This window comes from Poecilia reticulata, chromosome 6 (assembly GCF_904066995.2).
Source record: "Poecilia reticulata chromosome 6, P_reticulata-male-v2, whole genome shotgun sequence".
Lineage (NCBI taxonomy): Eukaryota > Metazoa > Chordata > Actinopteri > Cyprinodontiformes > Poeciliidae > Poecilia > Poecilia reticulata.
The window spans coordinates 31,607,101-31,626,909 of record NC_088835.1 but is presented as its reverse complement, the minus strand read 5'-3'; the positions used below and the strand labels follow the sequence as shown (position 1 = coordinate 31,626,909).

The following is a 19,809-nucleotide window of genomic DNA, read 5'->3' as shown; positions in this document are numbered from 1 at the left end:
AAAGTGACTGTTTTATAAAAGAGCCAAACAAACTCTCTGCAGAGGAAGGACACACATCAGAGTGCATGCAAAGATCAGAACTGATTTGTTTACAGCAGATATAGCGGCTTGCCCCTCCTTTTCTCAAACGGGGGGTTCAGTTATAATCTGGTCGTAAATCATAAGAGGTCGTCTTGTAAAATTCAACACGGCGTCAGATGGGAGAGTCACTTTCTGTTTACTTTATGTCAGAGACGTCAGGCTGACCACCTGAGGAAACGAACAAAATGGCCGCCGGCAGCGTTTAGAAAAACAACATTCTCCAATACGACATGATTCCTGATCAACGCTTGGCTCACAGAACATTCAGCTCAGAAAATGGATTTTAGTTCAGAAATGTTGCGTTATGACCGCTGACCACACAGAGACCGACTCTAAATTAGCTGGTACACACAGGGCTTTAAGCCAGTACAGTAAGGGAAAGTTGAGTGGATGGAAAAAGTATGGTTAACAAAGGTGCACATGCTTTCATTTAAAAATGTGGAGCTGAGAGAATGAAGAAACAAATCTGAGTTTTGGATTCATTAGCTGTTAGCAAAGCACCAATTACAATTTCCACCAGTATTTAAAAACCCGACCTGCCAATACCGATTGTTTTTTTGTTTTTGTCTGAAAAATTGCTACATGCAGCAGTCAGTCAATCCGTGTCACAGCAGAGCACAAGGAGGAAAACATTCCCATTTCTAAAGCTCTTTTTTAGGACACACTAAGAAATATGAGTTGCTGCACACGGTGGCTATATTTCCAAATTTATTGGTATTTGTTGAATCTTTTACTGAACAAACAGGAGAAATTGAATAATTAGAACTGATCACGATAAATCAAAATTCTTATCGATAAATGATCAACGACACGATAAATACCCTCCTTGTAACAGAGCTGTTCGGAGGTTATCTCTGGTTTTGGAGGTTATTTCTGGTTTCCCCTGGTTTCGGGTGTTTTCCCCTGGTTTCTGGTGTTTTCCCCTGGTTTCGGATGTTTTCCCCTGGTTTCGGGTGTTTTCCCCTGGTTTCGGGTGTTTTCCCCTGGTTTCGGGTGTTTTCCCCTGGTTTCGGATGTTTTCCCCTGGTTTCGGGTGTTTTCCCCTGGTTTCAGATGTTTTCCCCTGGTTTCTGGTGTTTTTCCCTGGTTTCGGGTGTTTTCCCCTGGTTTCTGGTGTTTTTCCCTGGTTTCGGGTGTTTTCCCCTGGTTTCGGGTGTTTTCCCCTGGTTTCGGGTGTTTTCCCCTGGTTTCAGATGTTTTCCCCTGGTTTCGGGTGTTTTCCCCTGGTTTCGGGTGTTTTCCCCTGGTTTCTGGTGTTTTCCCCTGGTTTCGGATGTTTTCCCCTGGTTTCGGGTGTTTTCCCCTGGTTTCGGATGTTTTCCCCTGGTTTCGGGTGTTTTCCCCTGGTTTCGGATGTTTTCCCTGGTTTCGGGTGTTTTCCCCTGGTTTCAGATGTTTTCCCCTGGTTTCTGGTGTTTTTCCCTGGTTTCGGGTGTTTTCCCCTGGTTTCTGGTGTTTTTCCCTGGTTTCGGGTGTTTTCCCCTGGTTTCGGATGTTTTCCCCTGGTTTCGGGTGTTTTCCCCTGCTTTCGGGTGTTTTCCCCTGGTTTCGGGTGTTTTCCCCTGGTTTCGGGTGTTTTCCCCTGGTTTCGGATGTTTTCCCCTGGTTTCGGGTGTTTTCCCCTGGTTTCGGGTGTTTTCCCCTGGTTTCGGGTGTTTTCCCCTGGTTTCAGATGTTTTCCCCTGGTTTCGGGTCTTTTCCCCTGGTTTCGGGTGTTTTCCCCTGGTTTCGGATGTTTTCCCCTGGTTTCGGGTGTTTTCCTCTGGTTTCGGGTGTTTTCCCCTGGTTTCGGGTGTTTTCCCCTGGTTTCGGGTGTTTTCCCCTGGTTTCGGATGTTTTCCCCTGGTTTCGGATGTTTTCCCCTGGTTGGATGTTTTCCCCTGGTTTCGGGTGTTTTCCCCTGGTTTCTGGTGTTTTCCCCTGGTTTCTGGTGTTTTCCCCTGGTTTTGGGTGTTTTCCCCTGGTTTCGGATGTTTTCCCCTGGTTTCGGGTGTTTTCCCCCAGTTGGATGTTTTCCCCCGGTTGGATGTTTTCCCCTGATTTCGGGTGTTTTCCCCTGGTTTCGGGTGTTTTCCCCTGGTTTCGGGTGTTTTCCCCTGGTTTCGGGTGTTTTCCCCTGGTTTCGGGTGTTTTCCCCTGGTTTCGGGTGTTTTCCCCTGGTTTCGGGTGTTTTCCCCCGGTTGGATGTTTTCCCCCGGTTGGATGTTTTCCCCCGGTTGGATGTTTTCCCCTGGTTTCGGGTGTTTTCCCCTGGTTTCGGGTGTTTTCCCCTGGTTTCGGGTGTTTTCCCCCGGTTGGATGTTTTCCCCCGGTTGGATGTTTTCCCCTGGTTTCGGGTGTTTTCCCCTGGTTTCGGGTGTTTTCCCCTGGTTTCGGGTGTTTTCCCCTGGTTTCTGGTGTTTTCCCCTGGTTTCGGGTGTTTTCCCCCGGTTGGATGTTTTCCCCCGGTTGGATGTTTTCCCCTGGTTTCGGGTGTTTTCCCCTGGTTTCGGGTGTTTTCCCCTGGTTGGATGTTTTCCCCTGGTTTCTGGTGTTTTCCCCTGGTTTCGGGTGTTTTCCCCTGGTTTCTGGTGTTTTCCCCTGGTTGGATGTTTTCCCCTGGTTTCGGAGGTTATTTCTGGTTTCAGATGTTTTCCCCTGGTTTCAGATGTTTTCCCCTGGTTTCGGGTGTTTTCCCCTGGTTTCGGGTGTTTTCCCCTGGTTGGATGTTTTCCCCTGGTTTCGGGTGTTTTCCCCTGGTTTCGGGTGTTTTCCCCTGGTTTCTGGTGTTTTCCCTGGTTTCAGATGTTTTCCCCTGGTTTCGGATGTTTTCCCCTGGTTTCTGGTGTTTTCCCCTGGTTGAATGTTTTCCCCTGGTTTCGGAGGTTATTTCTGGTTTCAGATGTTTTCCCCTGGTTTCGGATGTTTTCCCCTGGTTGGATGTTTTCCCCTGGTTTCGGGTGTTTTCCCCTGGTTGGATGTTTTCCCCTGGTTTCGGGTGTTTTCCCCTGGTTGGATGTTTTCCCCTGGTTTCGGGTGTTTTCCCCTGGTTTCGGGTGTTTTCCCCTGGTTTCGGGTGTTTTCCCCCGGTTGGATGTTTTCCCCTGGTTGGATGTTTTCCCCTGGTTTTGGGTGTTTTCCCCTGGTTTCTGGTGTTTTCCCTGGTTTCAGATGTTTTCCCCTGGTTTCGGATGTTTTCCCCTGGTTGGATGTTTTCCCCTGGTTTCGGGTGTTTTCCCCTGGTTTCGGGTGTTTTCCCCTGGTTGGATGTTTTCCCCTGGTTTCGGGTGTTTTCCCCTGGTTTCGGGTGTTTTCCCCTGGTTTCGGGTGTTTTCCCCTGGTTGGGTGTTTTCCCCTGGTTGGATGTTTTCCCCTGGTTGGATGTTTTCCCCTGGTTTCGGGTGTTTTCCCCTGGTTGGATGTTTTCCCCTGGTTGGATGTTTTCCCCTGGTTTTGGGTGTTTTCCCCTGGTTTCGGGTGTTTTCCCCTGGTTTCGGGTGTTTTCCCCCGGTTGGATGTTTTCCCCTGGTTGGATGTTTTCCCCTGGTTTTGGGTGTTTTCCCCTGGTTTCTGGTGTTTTCCCTGGTTTCAGATGTTTTCCCCTGGTTTCGGATGTTTTCCCCTGGTTGGATGTTTTCCCCTGGTTTCGGGTGTTTTCCCCTGGTTTCGGGTGTTTTCCCCTGGTTGGATGTTTTCCCCTGGTTTCGGGTGTTTTCCCCTGGTTTCGGGTGTTTTCCCCTGGTTTCGGGTGTTTTCCCCTGGTTTCGGGTGTTTTCCCCTGGTTGGATGTTTTCCCCTGGTTGGATGTTTTCCCCTGGTTTCGGGTGTTTTCCCCTGGTTGGATGTTTTCCCCTGGTTGGATGTTTTCCCCTGGTTTTGGGTGTTTTCCCCTGGTTTCTGGTGTTTTCCCTGGTTTCAGATGTTTTCCCCTGGTTTCGGATGTTTTCCCCTGGTTGGATGTTTTCCCCTGGTTTCGGGTGTTTTCCCCTGGTTTCGGGTGTTTTCCCCTGGTTGGATGTTTTCCCCTGGTTGGATGTTTTCCCCTGGTTTCGGGTGTTTTCCCCTGGTTGGATGTTTTCCCCTGGTTGGATGTTTTCCCCTGGTTTTGGGTGTTTTCCCCTGGTTTCTGGTGTTTTCCCTGGTTTCAGATGTTTTCCCCTGGTTTCGGATGTTTTCCCCTGGTTGGATGTTTTCCCCTGGTTTCGGGTGTTTTCCCCTGGTTTCGGGTGTTTTCCCCTGGTTGGATGTTTTCCCCTGGTTTCGGGTGTTTTCCCCTGGTTTCGGGTGTTTTCCCCTGGTTGGATGTTTTCCCCTGGTTTCGGGTGTTTTCCCCTGGTTTCGGGTGTTTTCCCCTGGTTTCGGGTGTTTTCCCCTGGTTTCGGGTGTTTTCCCCTGGTTTCGGGTGTTTTCCCCTGGTTGGATGTTTTCCCCTGGTTGGATGTTTTCCCCTGGTTTCTGGTGTTTTCCCTGGTTTCGGATGTTTTCCCCTGGTTGGATGTTTTCCCCTGGTTTCGGATGTTTTCCCCTGGTTTCGGGTGTTTTCCCCTGGTTTCGGATGTTTTCTTCTGGTGGAGTGCGGTTCGCTTCGCTCCTCCAGTCGGTCAGAAACGCTTTGAGATTGTGATGTGGAAGCTGCACCTGCAGCAGCGCCGCCCTCATCCTGATCAGCGCTGGACGGGCTTTAGAGCAAATCTCCACCTGAAGATAAGCCGCTATGCAGCCGTGTACAGGCTGCCGCCCAGCAGAGGCTGATTAATGTAAGCTGGCTCTGCCCTGCATGGCGGCCTGAACCATTCAGGTGAGACCAGCCGGGCCGCAACACGGCTGGGGTCCACTATAGGTTGGTTATGTTGGGACTTTTTGTCTAATTCATTTAGTTTTAGAGTCTGATTGCTAGTATTTAAATATGGTTTAGCTTTAACTTAGTTTTTTAGTTTTTCATACATAAATTCAAAAAGGTCAAAATACTGTATTATGATTATGTGTATCGATTGGGTAATGAAAATATAATTTTCTAAAAATAGATTTAATTATTGAACTGCCGCCGTTTTGCGGACTAGCATGTTGTCTCCTCACGGTCTGATACTTTTTAAACTACACCGATAAAGTCTAACTTAAAATATTGGTTGTTTTAAAATGACATATTTCCTAGACAATGTTATAATTCTCTCACTGAATTCTGTCATAATTTGGTTAAAAGATTTTAAGTAGAAAATTGTGTTGTACTTAGCTAGCAGCCACCGTCAGTGCGCCCTCTGGTGGACGCATCGCGTACAACAACCCCTTTATTTTTACAATATTATATTTTATGAGATTAAATGTGTTATCATACTGTATAATGCTATACCATGTATATCGTCTTATACATGACGGGAAGAATATGGTGCGCCGTAATTTGGTAACTGCTTGTGTGGGAGAAAAAAATAAATTTTTCATCAGTTCAGAAGGTTAATAAGTAGATTCATAAACACAAAATTTCACTGTTTCAGTTTTTATAAACACGTGACATTGTTCCAGTTAGATACAGTTTTTCTTAGCTAATTACTGTTTTAATCTATTTCAGATAATGAAAATGTGCTATAATAACCTCGTTGTGCTGCAGCTTTGTTTTCTGGGACATTGGCAGTTTTTTGCGTCCTGATCTCCATTGTGCTCCGCCTGCAGGCGCGCCTCCTGGAGAGCACCTGCGGAGAGGGGAGGGAGCGCGGACAGCGCCGTTGTTGCTGGGTTTTTGCAGGAGTGATCTATTTTCGGATCACTGTGCGTTATTTTTACCAGCCTGGTTAAAACCCGACTCAGATGCCCAGAGGCTGCGGGTTGCTGAAGAGGCTGGAGAGCCGAGGCAGCACAAACGAGCAGTTTGATGATGATTTCACTCAGATGCTTCCAGCACCTGCATTTAGATGAAAACAGGCCATTAAAGTCGCTATAATGCATCATTTTTTATCGCATTCTGTGAAGCGATAAAAGTCACAGTTCTTGTTTTGTTGAATGTTTTCATGAAGTTTGTCTCGTTTCTCCTGCAGGCGTCCCGGCCGGAGGCGTTCCCTCAGCCCCACCGGCTCCCAGTGGAAGGCAGCCGCATCGGAGCAAACCGGCCCTGTTCACAGGTCAGCGCTTCGTCCCTGCATGATGCTGTAGCAACCTCACATGGTGGTGCTGCTGCTGCAGCAACCTCACATGATGCTGCTGCTGCAGCAACCTCACATGATGCTGCTGCTGCAACCTCACATGATGCTGCTGCTGCAACCTCACATGATGCTGCTGCAACGCAACCTCACATTATGCTGCTGACAGGGCTTTTCTCTGTCATAGGTCCTAAGTTATGGAATGACTTGCCTTTGCAGGTCAGAGAGGCCCCTTCACTGTCCACTTTTAAAGTTAGTCTTAAAACCCATTTATTTTACTTGGCTTTTAACTCCTGCGGGATCTAGTTTTAGAGTGTATGTTTTTGTTTTTATACTGTAGTAAAAACAAGAGTTTTTATTTTTTTTTATTATGCTGTGTTTTAATGTACAGCACTTTGTATCAGCTGTGGTTGTTTTAAAGGGCTTTATAAATAAAGTTGGTATGGTATGGTATGCTGCAGCAACCTCACATGATGCTGCAGCAACCTCACATGATGCTGCAGCAACAATGCAACCTCACAGGATGCTGCATCAACACAACCTCACATGATGCTGCTGCTGCAGCAAGCTCACATGCTGCTGCAGCAAACTCACATGATGCTGCTGCAGCAGAAACCTCACATGATGCTGCTGCAACCTCACATGATGCTGCTGCAACCTCACATGATGCTGTTGCAACAATGCAACCTCACATGATGCTGCTGCAACCTCACATGATGCTGCTGCTGCAGCAACCTCACATGATGCTGTTGCAACAACGCAACCTCACATGATGCTGCTGCAACCTCACATGATGCTGTTGCAACAACGCAACCTCACATGATGCTGCTGCAACCTCACATGATGCTGCTGCTGCAGCAACCTCACATGATGCTGCTGCAACCTCACATGATGCTGCTGCTGCAGCAAAGTCACATGATGCTGCTGCAGCAGAAACCTCACATGATGCTGTTGCAACCTCACATGATGCTGCTGCAACCTCACATGATGCTGCTGCTGCAGCAACCTCACATGATGCTGCAGCAACAATGCAACCTCACAGGATGCTGCATCAACACAACCTCACATGATGCTGTTGCAGCAACGCAACCTCACATGATGCTGCTGCTGCAGCAACCTCACATGATGCTGCAGCAACAATGCAACCTCACATGATGCTGCTGCTGCAGCAACCTCACATGATGCTGCTGCAGCAACCTCACATGATGCTGCAGCAACAATGCAACCTCACATGATGCTGCAGCAACACAACCTTACATGATGCTGCTGCAGCAACGCAACCTCACATGATGCTGCTGCAGCAACACAACCCCTGCATGATGCTGCTGCAGCATCTTTTCCTACTGGCGCTGAAACCGTCAGCAGAAGGCTGAATCGTGAGCCTGAACACGTAACGACTGTTTTGAACATTCCAGGCGATCGTCACTGTTAGTTTTCAGGAATTGGCTCCAGGTGTTTGATGGGACTGTTGCTGCAGACGCATGTGTGGCGCAGGGAGCCGTTTGTAAAGCTACAGTCAGAAATTAACAACAACAACGTATTTAGTCATAACAGGAAACACATAGGCTCATTTTCACTCATTCAGTTGGAAATGTCACAATTTCAAACTAAGTATTTAGTTAGCAGGCTAACTTAGCGACCCAAATACTTTGCTTCAAACTAAATACTTAAATATTTAGTTTAGTTTAATATCTACTTGGCAAGCTATATATTTGGTTAACCGACTAAATATTTAGATTTAGTTGAAGGAATTTATACATTTTTAGCATGAATCTATTTAGTTTTAAGTTAAATATTTAAATGTTGAGCTAATATCCACTTTCACTTGCTGAGAACCAGAAGTAGACTACCAAAATAAAAGCCTGGCTTTTTATGAACTTCATAAAACAGACGACGAGGCGTTTTGAAGGGAATGGAGGCGATTTACCGATGAATCCACAGCAGGAGTTTAACGGTACGAAGAACCTGCTTTTATTTTGATAGTACATTTCTGCTTAATTTGCAAACTAAATATTTAAGTTTTAAACTAAATATTGAGTTAACTCTAAGCTAAATATTTAGTTTTAATATATTATCCTGCTAATATTCAGCTTACTAACTACATTAATGTATATTTTGTCTGAAACTGACATTTATGACTGGATGAATAGCTTGGTGTAAATGTTTCTGTCTTATGACAGGCTGAATAATCCATCGATGTGAACGTGCTCTGATTCAACAGCATCAGATTTAAACGTCTTGTCCCCTCAGTCAGGTGTCTGTGGCTATATTTAGCTTTATCTCCATGCATCATAACCAAGTTAGCAGATCACTGCAAATTAAACAGTATAAATATCTACTGTGTGGAAGCGACTCGGAGCAAAGCATGCAGCAGTTTACTACAGCCGCAGACGTTGGGAGGTTTCGTGTCGTGGGACAGACGGGAGGTTAGTTTTGTCCGTCGTTGTAGGAACCGGGCGCCGCATGGCTGCAACACATGTAATCGTGCTGCGAGAGCAATCACAGTGTCAGGCAGAGAAAAGCCGGCGGCGCAGCTCCTGCTTCCCCACAAAGACCCCGCAGACGGGCCCTGTCAAAGCCGCGTCATGGGCCGTAATTCCAGCCGCTACCTGCGGGGGGTCCTGGACACCTGAGCCGCCATGACGGGTGGAAACTGAGAGAGAATTAACTGATGAGAAACGACCAGAACCAGAACCAGACTCCTTATAGAGACAGAGAGGACATTCTGCAACTACAGTGTCTAAAAACAACTTTTCATCTATTGGTCAATGCTTTTAAGTTTTACTGCTGTGTCAAAGTTTCCCACCATCCCTTTGTTTTTTTGTCACAATTAAATATTTCAGATGATCAAACTAGTTTTAATGGACAAAGAGAACCTGCCGTAGTGAAGGTCAGAGGTCACAATTCAATGGTAAAAGAGTGAGACAACAGTGAGTCGTTTCAATGGCGACACAGCATCAGTTCACCAGCAGGAGCTTCGTAATTAAATATTTAGTACTATTTAGTCTAAAACAGTCAGAATTAACTCAAATTACTGCTGTTGATTTCTGACTGGTTCCCAGTAAGGACCCAGTAACCGACCAGTGATGCAGTTACAGCGCCAACAAATTCAGTGCATCTGTAGTTTGATTCGTTAAATCTTTCCATACATTTTATTTTTACTCATCATGTCTGGTTTTTCCGGTAAAAACTTTTGATTCCAGTGATTCTTAAAGTGAAAAACCGTTTTTTCTATGAATTGCAGAAGTTCAGCTCTGGTTTGGGGTCGCTGCCGCAGCTGGAGACCCCCGTGGTCCAGGTGGTCGTCAGCAACGCCAAAAACCAGCTGCAGCAGTCGGACAACATCCTGCCGCAGATCACCAACAAAGGAGGTCAAAACAGCTACCAAACGGTGAGCCCGGCATTCACAGCTTCACCTGCAGAGGGCAGCAGCAGATCCGTTTCTAGACTCTTTCAGCTGTCCCGTAGAAAAAAACAGAACGTTTCCTCTTCTTGCGGCAGGTCGAGAGGTCAAAGTCAACTCAGCAGTTCACGATGCGTTACGGCGCAGCGACAGACAAGGCGGCCGTGTCGCGTAACGGGAAGGAGCGAGCGTACGAAGGTCAGCGGCTGCCCATGTCGCCTGCAGGTGAGTTAGCTTCATGGGTGTCCAAACTGTGGCTCCAGGGCCATTTGCGGTCCCTGGACTGCAGTTCAGGAATAATACAGATCCCCAGCACAGATGGGAGCTTTTTATTTTTAATTAAAGTCGAAGTATTTGAGACAAATCTTTTACAGGGCTGCACCGATTGGAGTTTTCTGGCCGATCGCTGAAAAATAACCGGACCTGCCGATTCCGATTTTGGCCAATTCTGATTTTTTTTCGTCTGAAATGCTGCCTATTGTTCACATACTAACATGGACATGCCCTGGTGGGCGGGGCTACATTGGTGGGTGGGGCCACATTGGTGGGTGGGGCTTACATTGGTGGGCGTTGTCATCTAGGTGGGCGGGGCTACATTGGTGGGCGTTGTCATCTAGGTGGGCGGGGCTACATTGGTGGGTGGGGCCACATTGGTGGGCGGGGCTACATTGGTGGGCGTTGTCATCTAGGTGGGCGGGGCTACATTGGTGGGCGTTGTCATCTAGGTGGGCGGGGCTACATTGGTGGGTGGGGCTATATTGGTGGGTGGGGACACATTGGTGGGCGTTGTCATCTTGGTGGGCGGAGCTACATTGGTGGGCGTTGTCATCTAGGTGGGCGGAGCTACATTGGTGGGTGGGGCTACATTGGTGGGTGGGGACACATTGGTGGGTGGGGCTTACATTGGTGGGCGTTGTCATCTAGGTGGGCGGGGCTACATTGGTGGGCGTTGTCATCTAGGTGGGCGGGGCTACATTGGTGGGCGCTGTCATCTTGGTGGGCAGGGCTATATTGGTGGGTGGGGCTAACAGTCAATTCTCTGTCACATCAGAGTGATTAACTGTAAAAACCACAAACCAAAATCTCACCATGTAAGATGTTTTTCTGGCTCTTTACTCCTTTTGATTTGATGATTTGATGATTTGACTCATGACGTGGCGGTGCCTCCCCCCCACGCTTTCCTTCCTCAGAGGCGCTCAGTAACTTCCGGGAGCGGCTGACGGAGTTCGAGCAGGAGGAGGTCAGCGACTACGCCGAGGTCTGGTTCCTGGGTCTGGGCTCGCAGAAGATCGAAGGATCCCAGGGAGCGGCGCAGAACGACGGATACGACGACGAACACGGCAGCTACGTCCGGGTAAAGCTACCGAAGCTTCGCTAGCGGGTCGTCCACAGGTCAATACGGCTGGCGGGTTCAGGACGGCGCCTCGGTGTTGGCGCCGATGCTGAAGGTCACTGCGAGCCTGGAATCCTGACACTGAAACCTCGCTCTGTGCGGCTTTGCTCCTGGACGCAGAGCCTCGCTGCGACCGACGGCTGGAGCCGCCAGATGATCCGGACCGAACCAGCTGACCCACTTTGACTCACACTTCCGGTTTACCCTGAGCTGCACCGGCTGAACATGATGTCAATGTCGCTTTACGCTTACAGGCTGCAATAGATACATTGTTCTGGGTTTGCTTTGCAGGTTTTGATAAAATTCTGTATTTATGTTCTAGTGCACAATCACAGTGAAGCTGCAACGTCCACTGATTATTTTCAAAAGCAGAAGATTTAATGATTAATCAAATTTAAAAAAGAAATTCTACAGATTTTTAATTTAATCCTTTTTATGCAACAATAAAAATACATTAAAAATCATTTAATTTCCCTTCGGTTTGAAATAAGCAAATATTTCATTTTTTAAATAAGAGAACAAACATTTTATTTCCTAAAATGCAGCAGCTGGACGAACCTCAGTAGCTCCGATCTGCTGATTATTTTCACGGATCCTGGGACGGAAGAAGCGGCTCGGTTTACAGAATCAGAACCAGGAGAAGCTGCAGCTGGAGGAGTTCTGGTTTACAAACGTTTCTTCTTCTTAGGTGTAAAATATTTGTATTTTTCTGCAGTTTTGGTTTCATTAATGCTCTGAGCGTGTTGTTCTCTCTGCAAACGGCTTTTTGAAAGTCCTCCAGTTATTGATTGATCGATTACTAAGTTGGTTGATGGTTATTTGAGTCACAGCCATGTTTGATTAATCGCGTCGTCGCCTCTGCTGCCTCCAGGTGCTCCATGACCACATCGCGTACCGGTTTGAGGTCCTTGAAGTGATCGGGAAAGGTTCGTTTGGCCAGGTCCTGAAATGTCTGGACCACAAGAACAACGAACTCGTCGCCATCAAGATGATCCGCAACAAGAAAAGGTTCCCACTTCCTGCTTCTGTCCACTTCATGTGTGTTTCATCTGCCAGCTGTGTAAATCCTCTCCTCTGCGCCTTGAGGCCGACCGGCAGCCATCTTTTGGCTTTTATTCAACATGTGATAGCGTTGTAATATCCTCCCACATGCCTGCACCGTGATCGGTTTACATTTTACGAGTCTGCCAATTTGTTGGGACCAGATTTAGCCTGCTGGAAGTCAGCGCCGCGTGGTGTTAGCTTACCTTTCCTTCCCCACTGAGAGGCACAGTTGGATATAAATGCCTGTCAGTTAAAGTCTTTGGGGTTTTCCACCACTTCAGAGATGCAGAAATAAAAATGGATGCAAAGTGCCGCAGATTTCTTTCGTCCTAAAACATCCGCGTTCAGCGTTGACTCTGAATAAATCACATGTTTCCTCTAGTTTTGGGGTTTTAACGGATTTCTGCGTTTTCCTTTCCTGCAGATTTCATCACCAAGCTCTAGTGGAGCTGAAGATCCTGGAGGTGATAAAGAAGAAGGACAAAGACAACCTGCACAACGTGATCCACATGAAGGAGCACTTTTACTTCCGGAACCACCTCTGCATCTCCTTTGAGCTCCTCGGGTCAGTACCAGCAGCAGATGATCAGCTCTGATGAATAATTGATGCTCTAATTGGAGGCGTGTCACCTTTAACACATTCAAGCCCCAACCTTGAACCCGACTCTTTGGACTCCTGGTTTCACTGGCAGCTGGACGGACGGAGGAGCTGAGAGGTTTCTTTTGTGTAAAACCACTGATCTGCATTTGAAGTTTAGTGTCTGAGTGACCTTTAGCCTTGGACCGGCATAACATTACTGTCACTGTATCCTTTAGTTACAGCCCATCTCTTTCCCATCATGCTTCATGGTGCGAAGGCTCCAGTTGCATTTACTCTGAAGAGGTTTATGCTGATCACAAGAAGCAGGAAATGGCAGCAGATCCAGCCTGTTGCTCATTTCCAGGCCGGTTCTTAATGTTCAGCTTATTGTTCAGATCAGTAAAAAGTTTCTATCTGGAGAAATCCAGCAGAGCGTCGAGTCAGGAGCCGTTGTGCATAAATGCTAAATGTTTAAGAAAAAAAATTTGGTGTTTTCATTAAATAAGAAATGCAATTAAAATCACTAATGAATCCATCAATCAATCAAGTTTATTTGTAAATCACGTTTTTGTGTCATGGCAGCTAAAAGTGTTTCACATCATGTGAACGTAATGCTAACTAGCCTAGCTGCTACCGACAGGCTATGCTAGCTGCAGTGTAGCAGAGATCAAGGGGTGGGAGCGGGGGCATGATTGACAGCACTAAGCCCCGCCTCCTGGCTCTGATTGGTTGTTTCTAGGACACACTGGCAGGAGGTGAGGCGCTCCACTTCTCTTCTACAGATTATCAGTCATTAACTGTCACAACATGGCGACAGTTTCAACAATTAGGTGAAACGTTTAAAGTTGCAGCTCTAAGCCAATCAGAACCCGGACCAGGTGCAGCTTCTGCTGGGACGAGAAAACATAAAGTGAGCAGCTTAAATAACAGCAAATAATGCAAGTTGGAGAGTAGTAGGAGAAGAAAGAGGTCAGTCTGTCCCGCAGCAGCGTAACTACAGAGGCACCACAGGGTAACCTCAACCCTCTACATGAGGAAATGTTAACTTTTTACCTTCTTCTTTCATAAACGACATAAAAAATCAGATTTAAAGAAGTGATTTAATGATGAATCCTGCCCTGTCCCCTCTGACAGGGTGAACCTGTATGAGCTGATCAAGAAGAACAACTTCCAGGGCTTCAGCCTGGCGCTGATCCGGCGGTTCGCCCACGCTCTGCTGCGCTGCCTGCAGATGCTGCACCGGGAGAAGATCATCCACTGCGACCTCAAACCGGTACGGAGCGGGTCAGCATGGCGGCGGGGGGCGCCCTCCTGTGGACAGCAGCGGTACTAACGGTGTGAAAACGCTCCAACAGGAGAACATCCTTCTGTCTCAGCGAGGGCCCGGGAACATCAAGGTGGTCGACTTCGGATCGAGCTGCTACGAACAGCAAAGAGGTGAAAACATGTTTATTTATACGGTCACTAATTTATTAGAACCAAAAAGTATTGATCAGAATCATTTTATTTCCAGTGAACAAATTCACAGGCTGGGAAATTGTTTGATATAATAGTCAAAATAAAAATATACAATATGTTTACATGCAGCATAATTAAATATATTATATTCATTCATATTAAATATAGAATTGTTTATAATTAACAACCAACATCCTACAGGATGCAGGGAGTTGTTTTCTGGTTGAAGCAACCAATATTTTACAGGAGTATAAAATAATGCACATTTTTAAAATTATCAAATGGAGGCACAATTCCGTTTTTAATAAATGATTTCTGTATTTTCGGTTTTAATAAATTAATGAAACATTTAAATAATAATGTTATTTATTGTAATCTGGCTGCAACGTGTCGTTTTCTGTCTCCTCTCCTCTCGTTAGTGTACACCTACATCCAGAGTCGCTTCTACCGCTCCCCAGAGGTCATCCTGGGTCACCCCTACAGCATGGCCATCGACATGTGGAGCCTGGGCTGCATCCTGGCCGAGCTCTACACCGGCTACCCGCTGTTCCCCGGGGAGAGCGAGGTGGAGCAGATCGCCTGCATCATGGAGGTGAAACTCTGACCAGTTTTCTCTGGTGTGGAAAAGATTTTCTTCTAAATTTAAGCGACAGAAAAACCTGAAAAGGAGGAAAATCCTTCAGAACATGTCATTTCTTGTTGACTTAAAGAGTTCTGGGTTTTGAACTTGCAGGTTCTCGGGACGCCTCCAAACGACTTTGTCCAGTCGGCATCAAGGAGGAAGTTGTTCTTTGGTGAGAATTTTACTTCCTCTTCAGTTTTTATCCAGCTGTCTGACCTGGTCTGCATGTCCTGAACTCACTAAGCTGCACCGTCTGCTGCACTTTCAATGGTTTTATTTTGTTTATTGAAACATATTCAAACACCTTGATATTTAATTACTTAACAGTTTGTTTCAAAAGAAGGCAGGCAAATAGGAAATGCTAGATTTTAAAAATATTTCTCTGATAGTACGGAAGAAGATTAATCTCAAAATTGAGACTTTTTTTCTCAGAGCTCTGAATTTTGATCTCAGAAGATTATCGTCAGAATTCTGAGAAAAAATCAGAATTATGAAATTTTCTGACTTCAGAAAGTTAAAATTCTGAGGGAAAAGTATTTTTTCCTCTTCTGTAAAATAGTCAGTAGATGAAAAAGTGTTGGGAATCAAAATGTGCATCAATGTTTGCATAAATAATTAATTTATTATTAATTAAGTGATTAACAATTAGCTACTGTAACATGTGAGCCATCAGACATGTTCCTGTGGATGGTCTTCAGTCAGAAGCCTCTTCAGATTCCCCGGCAGACTGACTGCTACTGGAGATCCTTCCTGCTCACATCATCAGTAATGATGAGTCTCTATTTAGATGGTTTAACTTACCTCCAGGGGGAAGTGAAGTATTTTTAATTTGATGCATGAAGGAGATACTTCCTGCTTTTCTGCACGTTAAAAATCAAACATTAATCGTGAAAGTGCAGCTTTGTGAAATTGACAGGAACATTCTAGAACGTGGAGAACGTTCCTGTTCACAGCTGATAACAGTTAACAATATACAGATAACTATCTCTAGTTCCTTCAGACCAGCTTCAGGGGTTTTATCTCCATTCCTAATGTCATCAGAAACAACCAACTTCTCTCACAGGAGAAGTTCCTGTTGCGGTGAATCTTTAGGATCTTTGTTTTGCAGCTGCTGTTCCTTTATTTCACCTCGACTGCATCCTGTTTCATGAGTCTGTTTTTTACGCACGGCTGCATTATGACTGCAGACTCCAAAGGAAACCCGAGGAACGTCACTAACAGCAAAGGGAAGAAGAGGAAACCCGGCTCCGTTGAGATGTCAGCGGCGCTGAAAACCAACGACCCGTTGTTCCTGGACTTCATCCAGCGCTGCCTCGCGTGAGTTTAAACGTTTCTGGACTCCGCAGAGCTTCTCTTTGCTCCCTGGATGCGAATCTTTGCTTTGCTTTTCAGCTGGGATCCAGCGAAGAGGATGACTCCCGATGAAGGGCTGCAGCACCAGTGGATCCTGGAAGGAAACTTCAACAAAGTGAGATCCAGAACCAAGCCGACAGCGAAGAGGAGCGCGGAGAGCTGCAGCGGCGCCAACAGCAGGCCTGGTGAGAGGAAACGCACAAAACGCTTCAGGTCACCTGTTTAAACGGGAAAGACTGAAACTGAGGAGTCATAAAAACTAACAGGCCAAACTGTAAAAACTAACCAGAACATACTGAAATTATAGATATGCTGGTTTTGTGTTGATGAATCTATTTATTAGCCTTTCAAACTGACAGGAAATCAGTTTTTTCCCAACACAAGCAGTTTACGTCACAATGCGGCCATAATCCTCCTGACGGCGAACAGTTCGCAACATGGCGGCAGCTAAAGATGTTCATTACCCAATCAATGCTTCAAATTCATTTATTTTATCTGTAATTTTTAAAAACTTCTCCATACACAAGTCAAAGTTAAATTAAAAAATATGCAAAGACAAAACTAGTACAGAGATGAATAAACAATATTTAATGTCCTCTCAAGAACACAAAACGTTTAGGTGGATTTTCAAACCTTCGTTTGTAAAACAGAAACAAAAACAAAGTGTGTGTGTGTGTGTGTGTGTGTGTAGTACAACAGTCTATCTAATAAAAACCAGGAGCCGCACTTTAAAACTAATTAAAATTAGACAAACTAAAAGTTACAATGAAATAAAACTAAACTATAATAAAAAGGCTGGAGCTGTAATAACCGTGGCGTTTGCACCGTTTTTGGTTTTTTGCACAGCGGAGAAGGTCGGCGCAGAACATGGCAGCAACGACAAGCTGAAGAGGGACGGCTCCGAGGCCGGATCCAAGATGGCGTCCGGCGAACGCCTGCGGCCCCTCGGCGCCTCGGCGGAGGAGGAAGTGTGTGAAAGCGAAGGCGGCGAGCGGCCGGTGCACATCATCATCAAACCACAAGAAGAAATGAGCACCGAGCGGAAAGACGGCTAGCAGGTCGGAGGATCGGGACGCGTTCAGGGCCGCTGGGAAATACGGATGTTCTGGTCCGGACTTACAGGAAGAAACCCTGAATTCAGGGAAGTGGGTTTTTTCTACACGGTGGGAAAAACATCAACAATGACGGTGATCCAGTTTCATTTCATCACATCTGAAACACGAAACTTCATTTGACGCAGGATTAGATTTACAGCGGCATCTGGACCTGCATGATGTCATTTCTGGAATAAAATCTTTGCTGTGCATCGAAAAAAAACCAAAAAAAAAACTTGACTTTTAGCTTCAGAGGAATTAAAGCTGAAAACGTAGAAAATCTCCTGCTGCTTCTTGTTCTTTTCTCCTCATGTTGGTGTGAAAACGCTGAAATATTGAGTCCAATAACGGCCGAGCCAAATGATTTCTACCACGACAGCAAAGAAATATTTATCAGAATTAAGTTCATAACTCGTGTTATTATTTATAGTTTGTGTTTCATTGAACTAAACCCTAAAATGTGGATTTTTAAGAGAATCTATTGTAAATATTTCTGCTGTTTTTTCTTATAAATATGTAAAACAGAGCAGATTTTAAAATTAGACAAGGTTCTACTTGTTGTGTTGTTACTGTATGATCGCCTTGTATGTCTGTTTTTCCTAATATTTTTATATTGGAAGCAAAACGACAATCCCGTTGTTGATAGTTTGTGCCTTGCAGTATTAGAGATCCAGCACTTTATTGTTGTTTTGTTGACGCTTCCTGTCCAGGTATGATTTGAGCCGTTCTGCCAGGATCCCTTTTATTTAACAAAAAGATTCTCCAACTTCATTGGTTGCAAAAAATTAATTTAAACTGATTTTATTTTTTGTTTTTTTTTTTACAGATCCAGCTTATAGAAAAGCAAATATCATCAAACTATATGGGCTAACTAACTTAAACTTAGATGATGTATTGTAGCTGTAAATAAAAACTCAAACGATGTCATTTCTATGTATTTTATGCTGAAATAAATGCTGTTTAAAGGACATTTAGTTTAAATAATTTCATGTTTTTCTCACTCACCTCGTGTGTTTTGAGCCCAGGATTCAACCCGATACCAATTTAAGGTACGTTTATTTTTCTAGTCTAAAGTTTCCAGGCACTGACTGTAATATTGATGACAAATAAATACATTTATTCAAGTAAAAACATATGAAAATGGTGTCAAAAATAATAGAGTGGTGCAAGTGTTGCTCTGCATTTTGACTAACTGGGTAAAAAAAAAATCCTGTTCTAGTAAAATATGCATTTCATACAAAGCCTTACATAATGTGTAGAATTAAAGCATAATGTACTTTTAACTACAAAGAAGTTCATAAAATTCTGATTTATTTTTGTTTTTTTCTGTGTTGAATCCAAACCCTTTATGGCAGTGGTCCCCAACCCCCGGTCCGTGGACCGGTACCGGTCCGTGGACCAATTGGTACCGGGCCGCGCAAGAAATAATTCAATATTTCCGTTTTATGTATTATTTGAGTCTGGAGGATCTTTTATTTTGAAAATCCTTTAACCGGATTCTCTCGGTTACTTGCGCGCCAACATTGAGGCCACAAGCAGCAAAATGAGTAAGAAACAGATCAGATGTCTTTGGAAAGTTTCTCTGCAAAGGGGAAAAGGCCCAGAGAAGAGACAGGAGAATGGATTTATCCCGGACCAGTAGGTGAGTCCCACATTACAAGCCGCTCTGCGTAACATGTGGCGACCGGCTGCTAATGAGGCAATGAAGCTTCAAGCTGCTTCACCACTAGAGACCAAGCAGGCTGTGGGTATGAGCAACACTTCAGGTGTTATTGTCTCCATCACTCCCGTCTGGTTGCAGAGAAACAAGTTCAGGGCTCCGTTAGTCATTAACGTGAGTTAAAATGTTCACTAAAGTAAAATGTTCGTTTTTTGTGGCGCATCTGTATCTTATTTTGAAGGGATATGTAAACGTTACCATAGCGACCAGAGTCAGAGCGTTTGGGTCGAGAGGAGATGAGTAGAGCTTGTGAGTCTTAAGTCTGGTTTAGACGGAAAGATTTCAGAATGTCGGCCGATTCTCCAAACCTCTGTGACCACAGAGCTGATAAAGTCCAACAGGTTCGATCGGTTCGTGTCTCCAAGGCAGGAGCAACACGAACCGATTCCAGTCAGAACATCCCGATTCCAGAGGATAATCCAGTAAAAACCCCAACATAGCAGGAATTTAGAATAACCAAACATGGATGACGATGTAGAAGCAATATAGTTTGTGGAGTCGTTTTAAGAGATAAAAGACGTAACAAAAAGAAAAGGCGGTGGATAAAAGACGACGGGAGCAGCCGCTCTATTTGCTGCACAGTGATTTGGATGTGAATGTTTTTTCATAGTTAACATTTTTAACTGAATAAACATAATAATGATCTTTAGATTTAATAATAAACATTTCCACATATCATCTCCGATATGTCAGCTGTTTGGGATTCTCCTCTGTTTTGACGTCACCGCGCTTTCTGATTGGCTACCTGTCACATTCAGCAGGTTTCATTCTCGTTCCCAGTCAGGGGAAAACCCACAGGCTGCGATAAAAGGGCCAAGACAACCCAAACTGGGTATATTCAGGATTTAGCGGGAACACCAACACAGTTTTGCTGCCCCCCCCCCTCGGACCGCAGCAAAACTTTGCAGGTCTTGACCGGTCCGCGGTAATAAAAAGGTTGGGGATCACTGATTT

General features: G+C 45.3%; 1 protein-coding gene across 4 annotated transcripts in view; it reads left to right on the top strand.

Moving 5' to 3' along the window:
- dyrk4 (dual-specificity tyrosine-(Y)-phosphorylation regulated kinase 4) overlaps window positions 1-18,105 on the top strand; it is a 39,867-nt gene extending 21,762 nt beyond the window's left edge. For all 4 annotated transcript variants that reach the window (XM_008436478.3, XM_081608410.1, XM_008436480.3 and 1 more), the window contains 13 exons: window positions 6,087-6,170; window positions 9,433-9,579; window positions 9,690-9,816; window positions 10,782-10,945; window positions 11,856-11,992; window positions 12,453-12,593; window positions 13,743-13,881; window positions 13,964-14,045; window positions 14,486-14,658; window positions 14,800-14,860; window positions 15,876-16,005; window positions 16,081-16,226; window positions 16,888-18,105. In XM_008436478.3, coding sequence (XP_008434700.2) covers window positions 6,087-6,170; window positions 9,433-9,579; window positions 9,690-9,816; window positions 10,782-10,945; window positions 11,856-11,992; window positions 12,453-12,593; window positions 13,743-13,881; window positions 13,964-14,045; window positions 14,486-14,658; window positions 14,800-14,860; window positions 15,876-16,005; window positions 16,081-16,226; window positions 16,888-17,096 — 1,740 coding nt within the window. In that variant the 3' untranslated portion in view covers window positions 17,097-18,105. The remainder of the gene's footprint in view (window positions 1-6,086; window positions 6,171-9,432; window positions 9,580-9,689; window positions 9,817-10,781; window positions 10,946-11,855; window positions 11,993-12,452; window positions 12,594-13,742; window positions 13,882-13,963; window positions 14,046-14,485; window positions 14,659-14,799; window positions 14,861-15,875; window positions 16,006-16,080; window positions 16,227-16,887) is intronic.
- The last annotated feature ends 1,704 nt before the right edge of the window (window positions 18,106-19,809 follow it).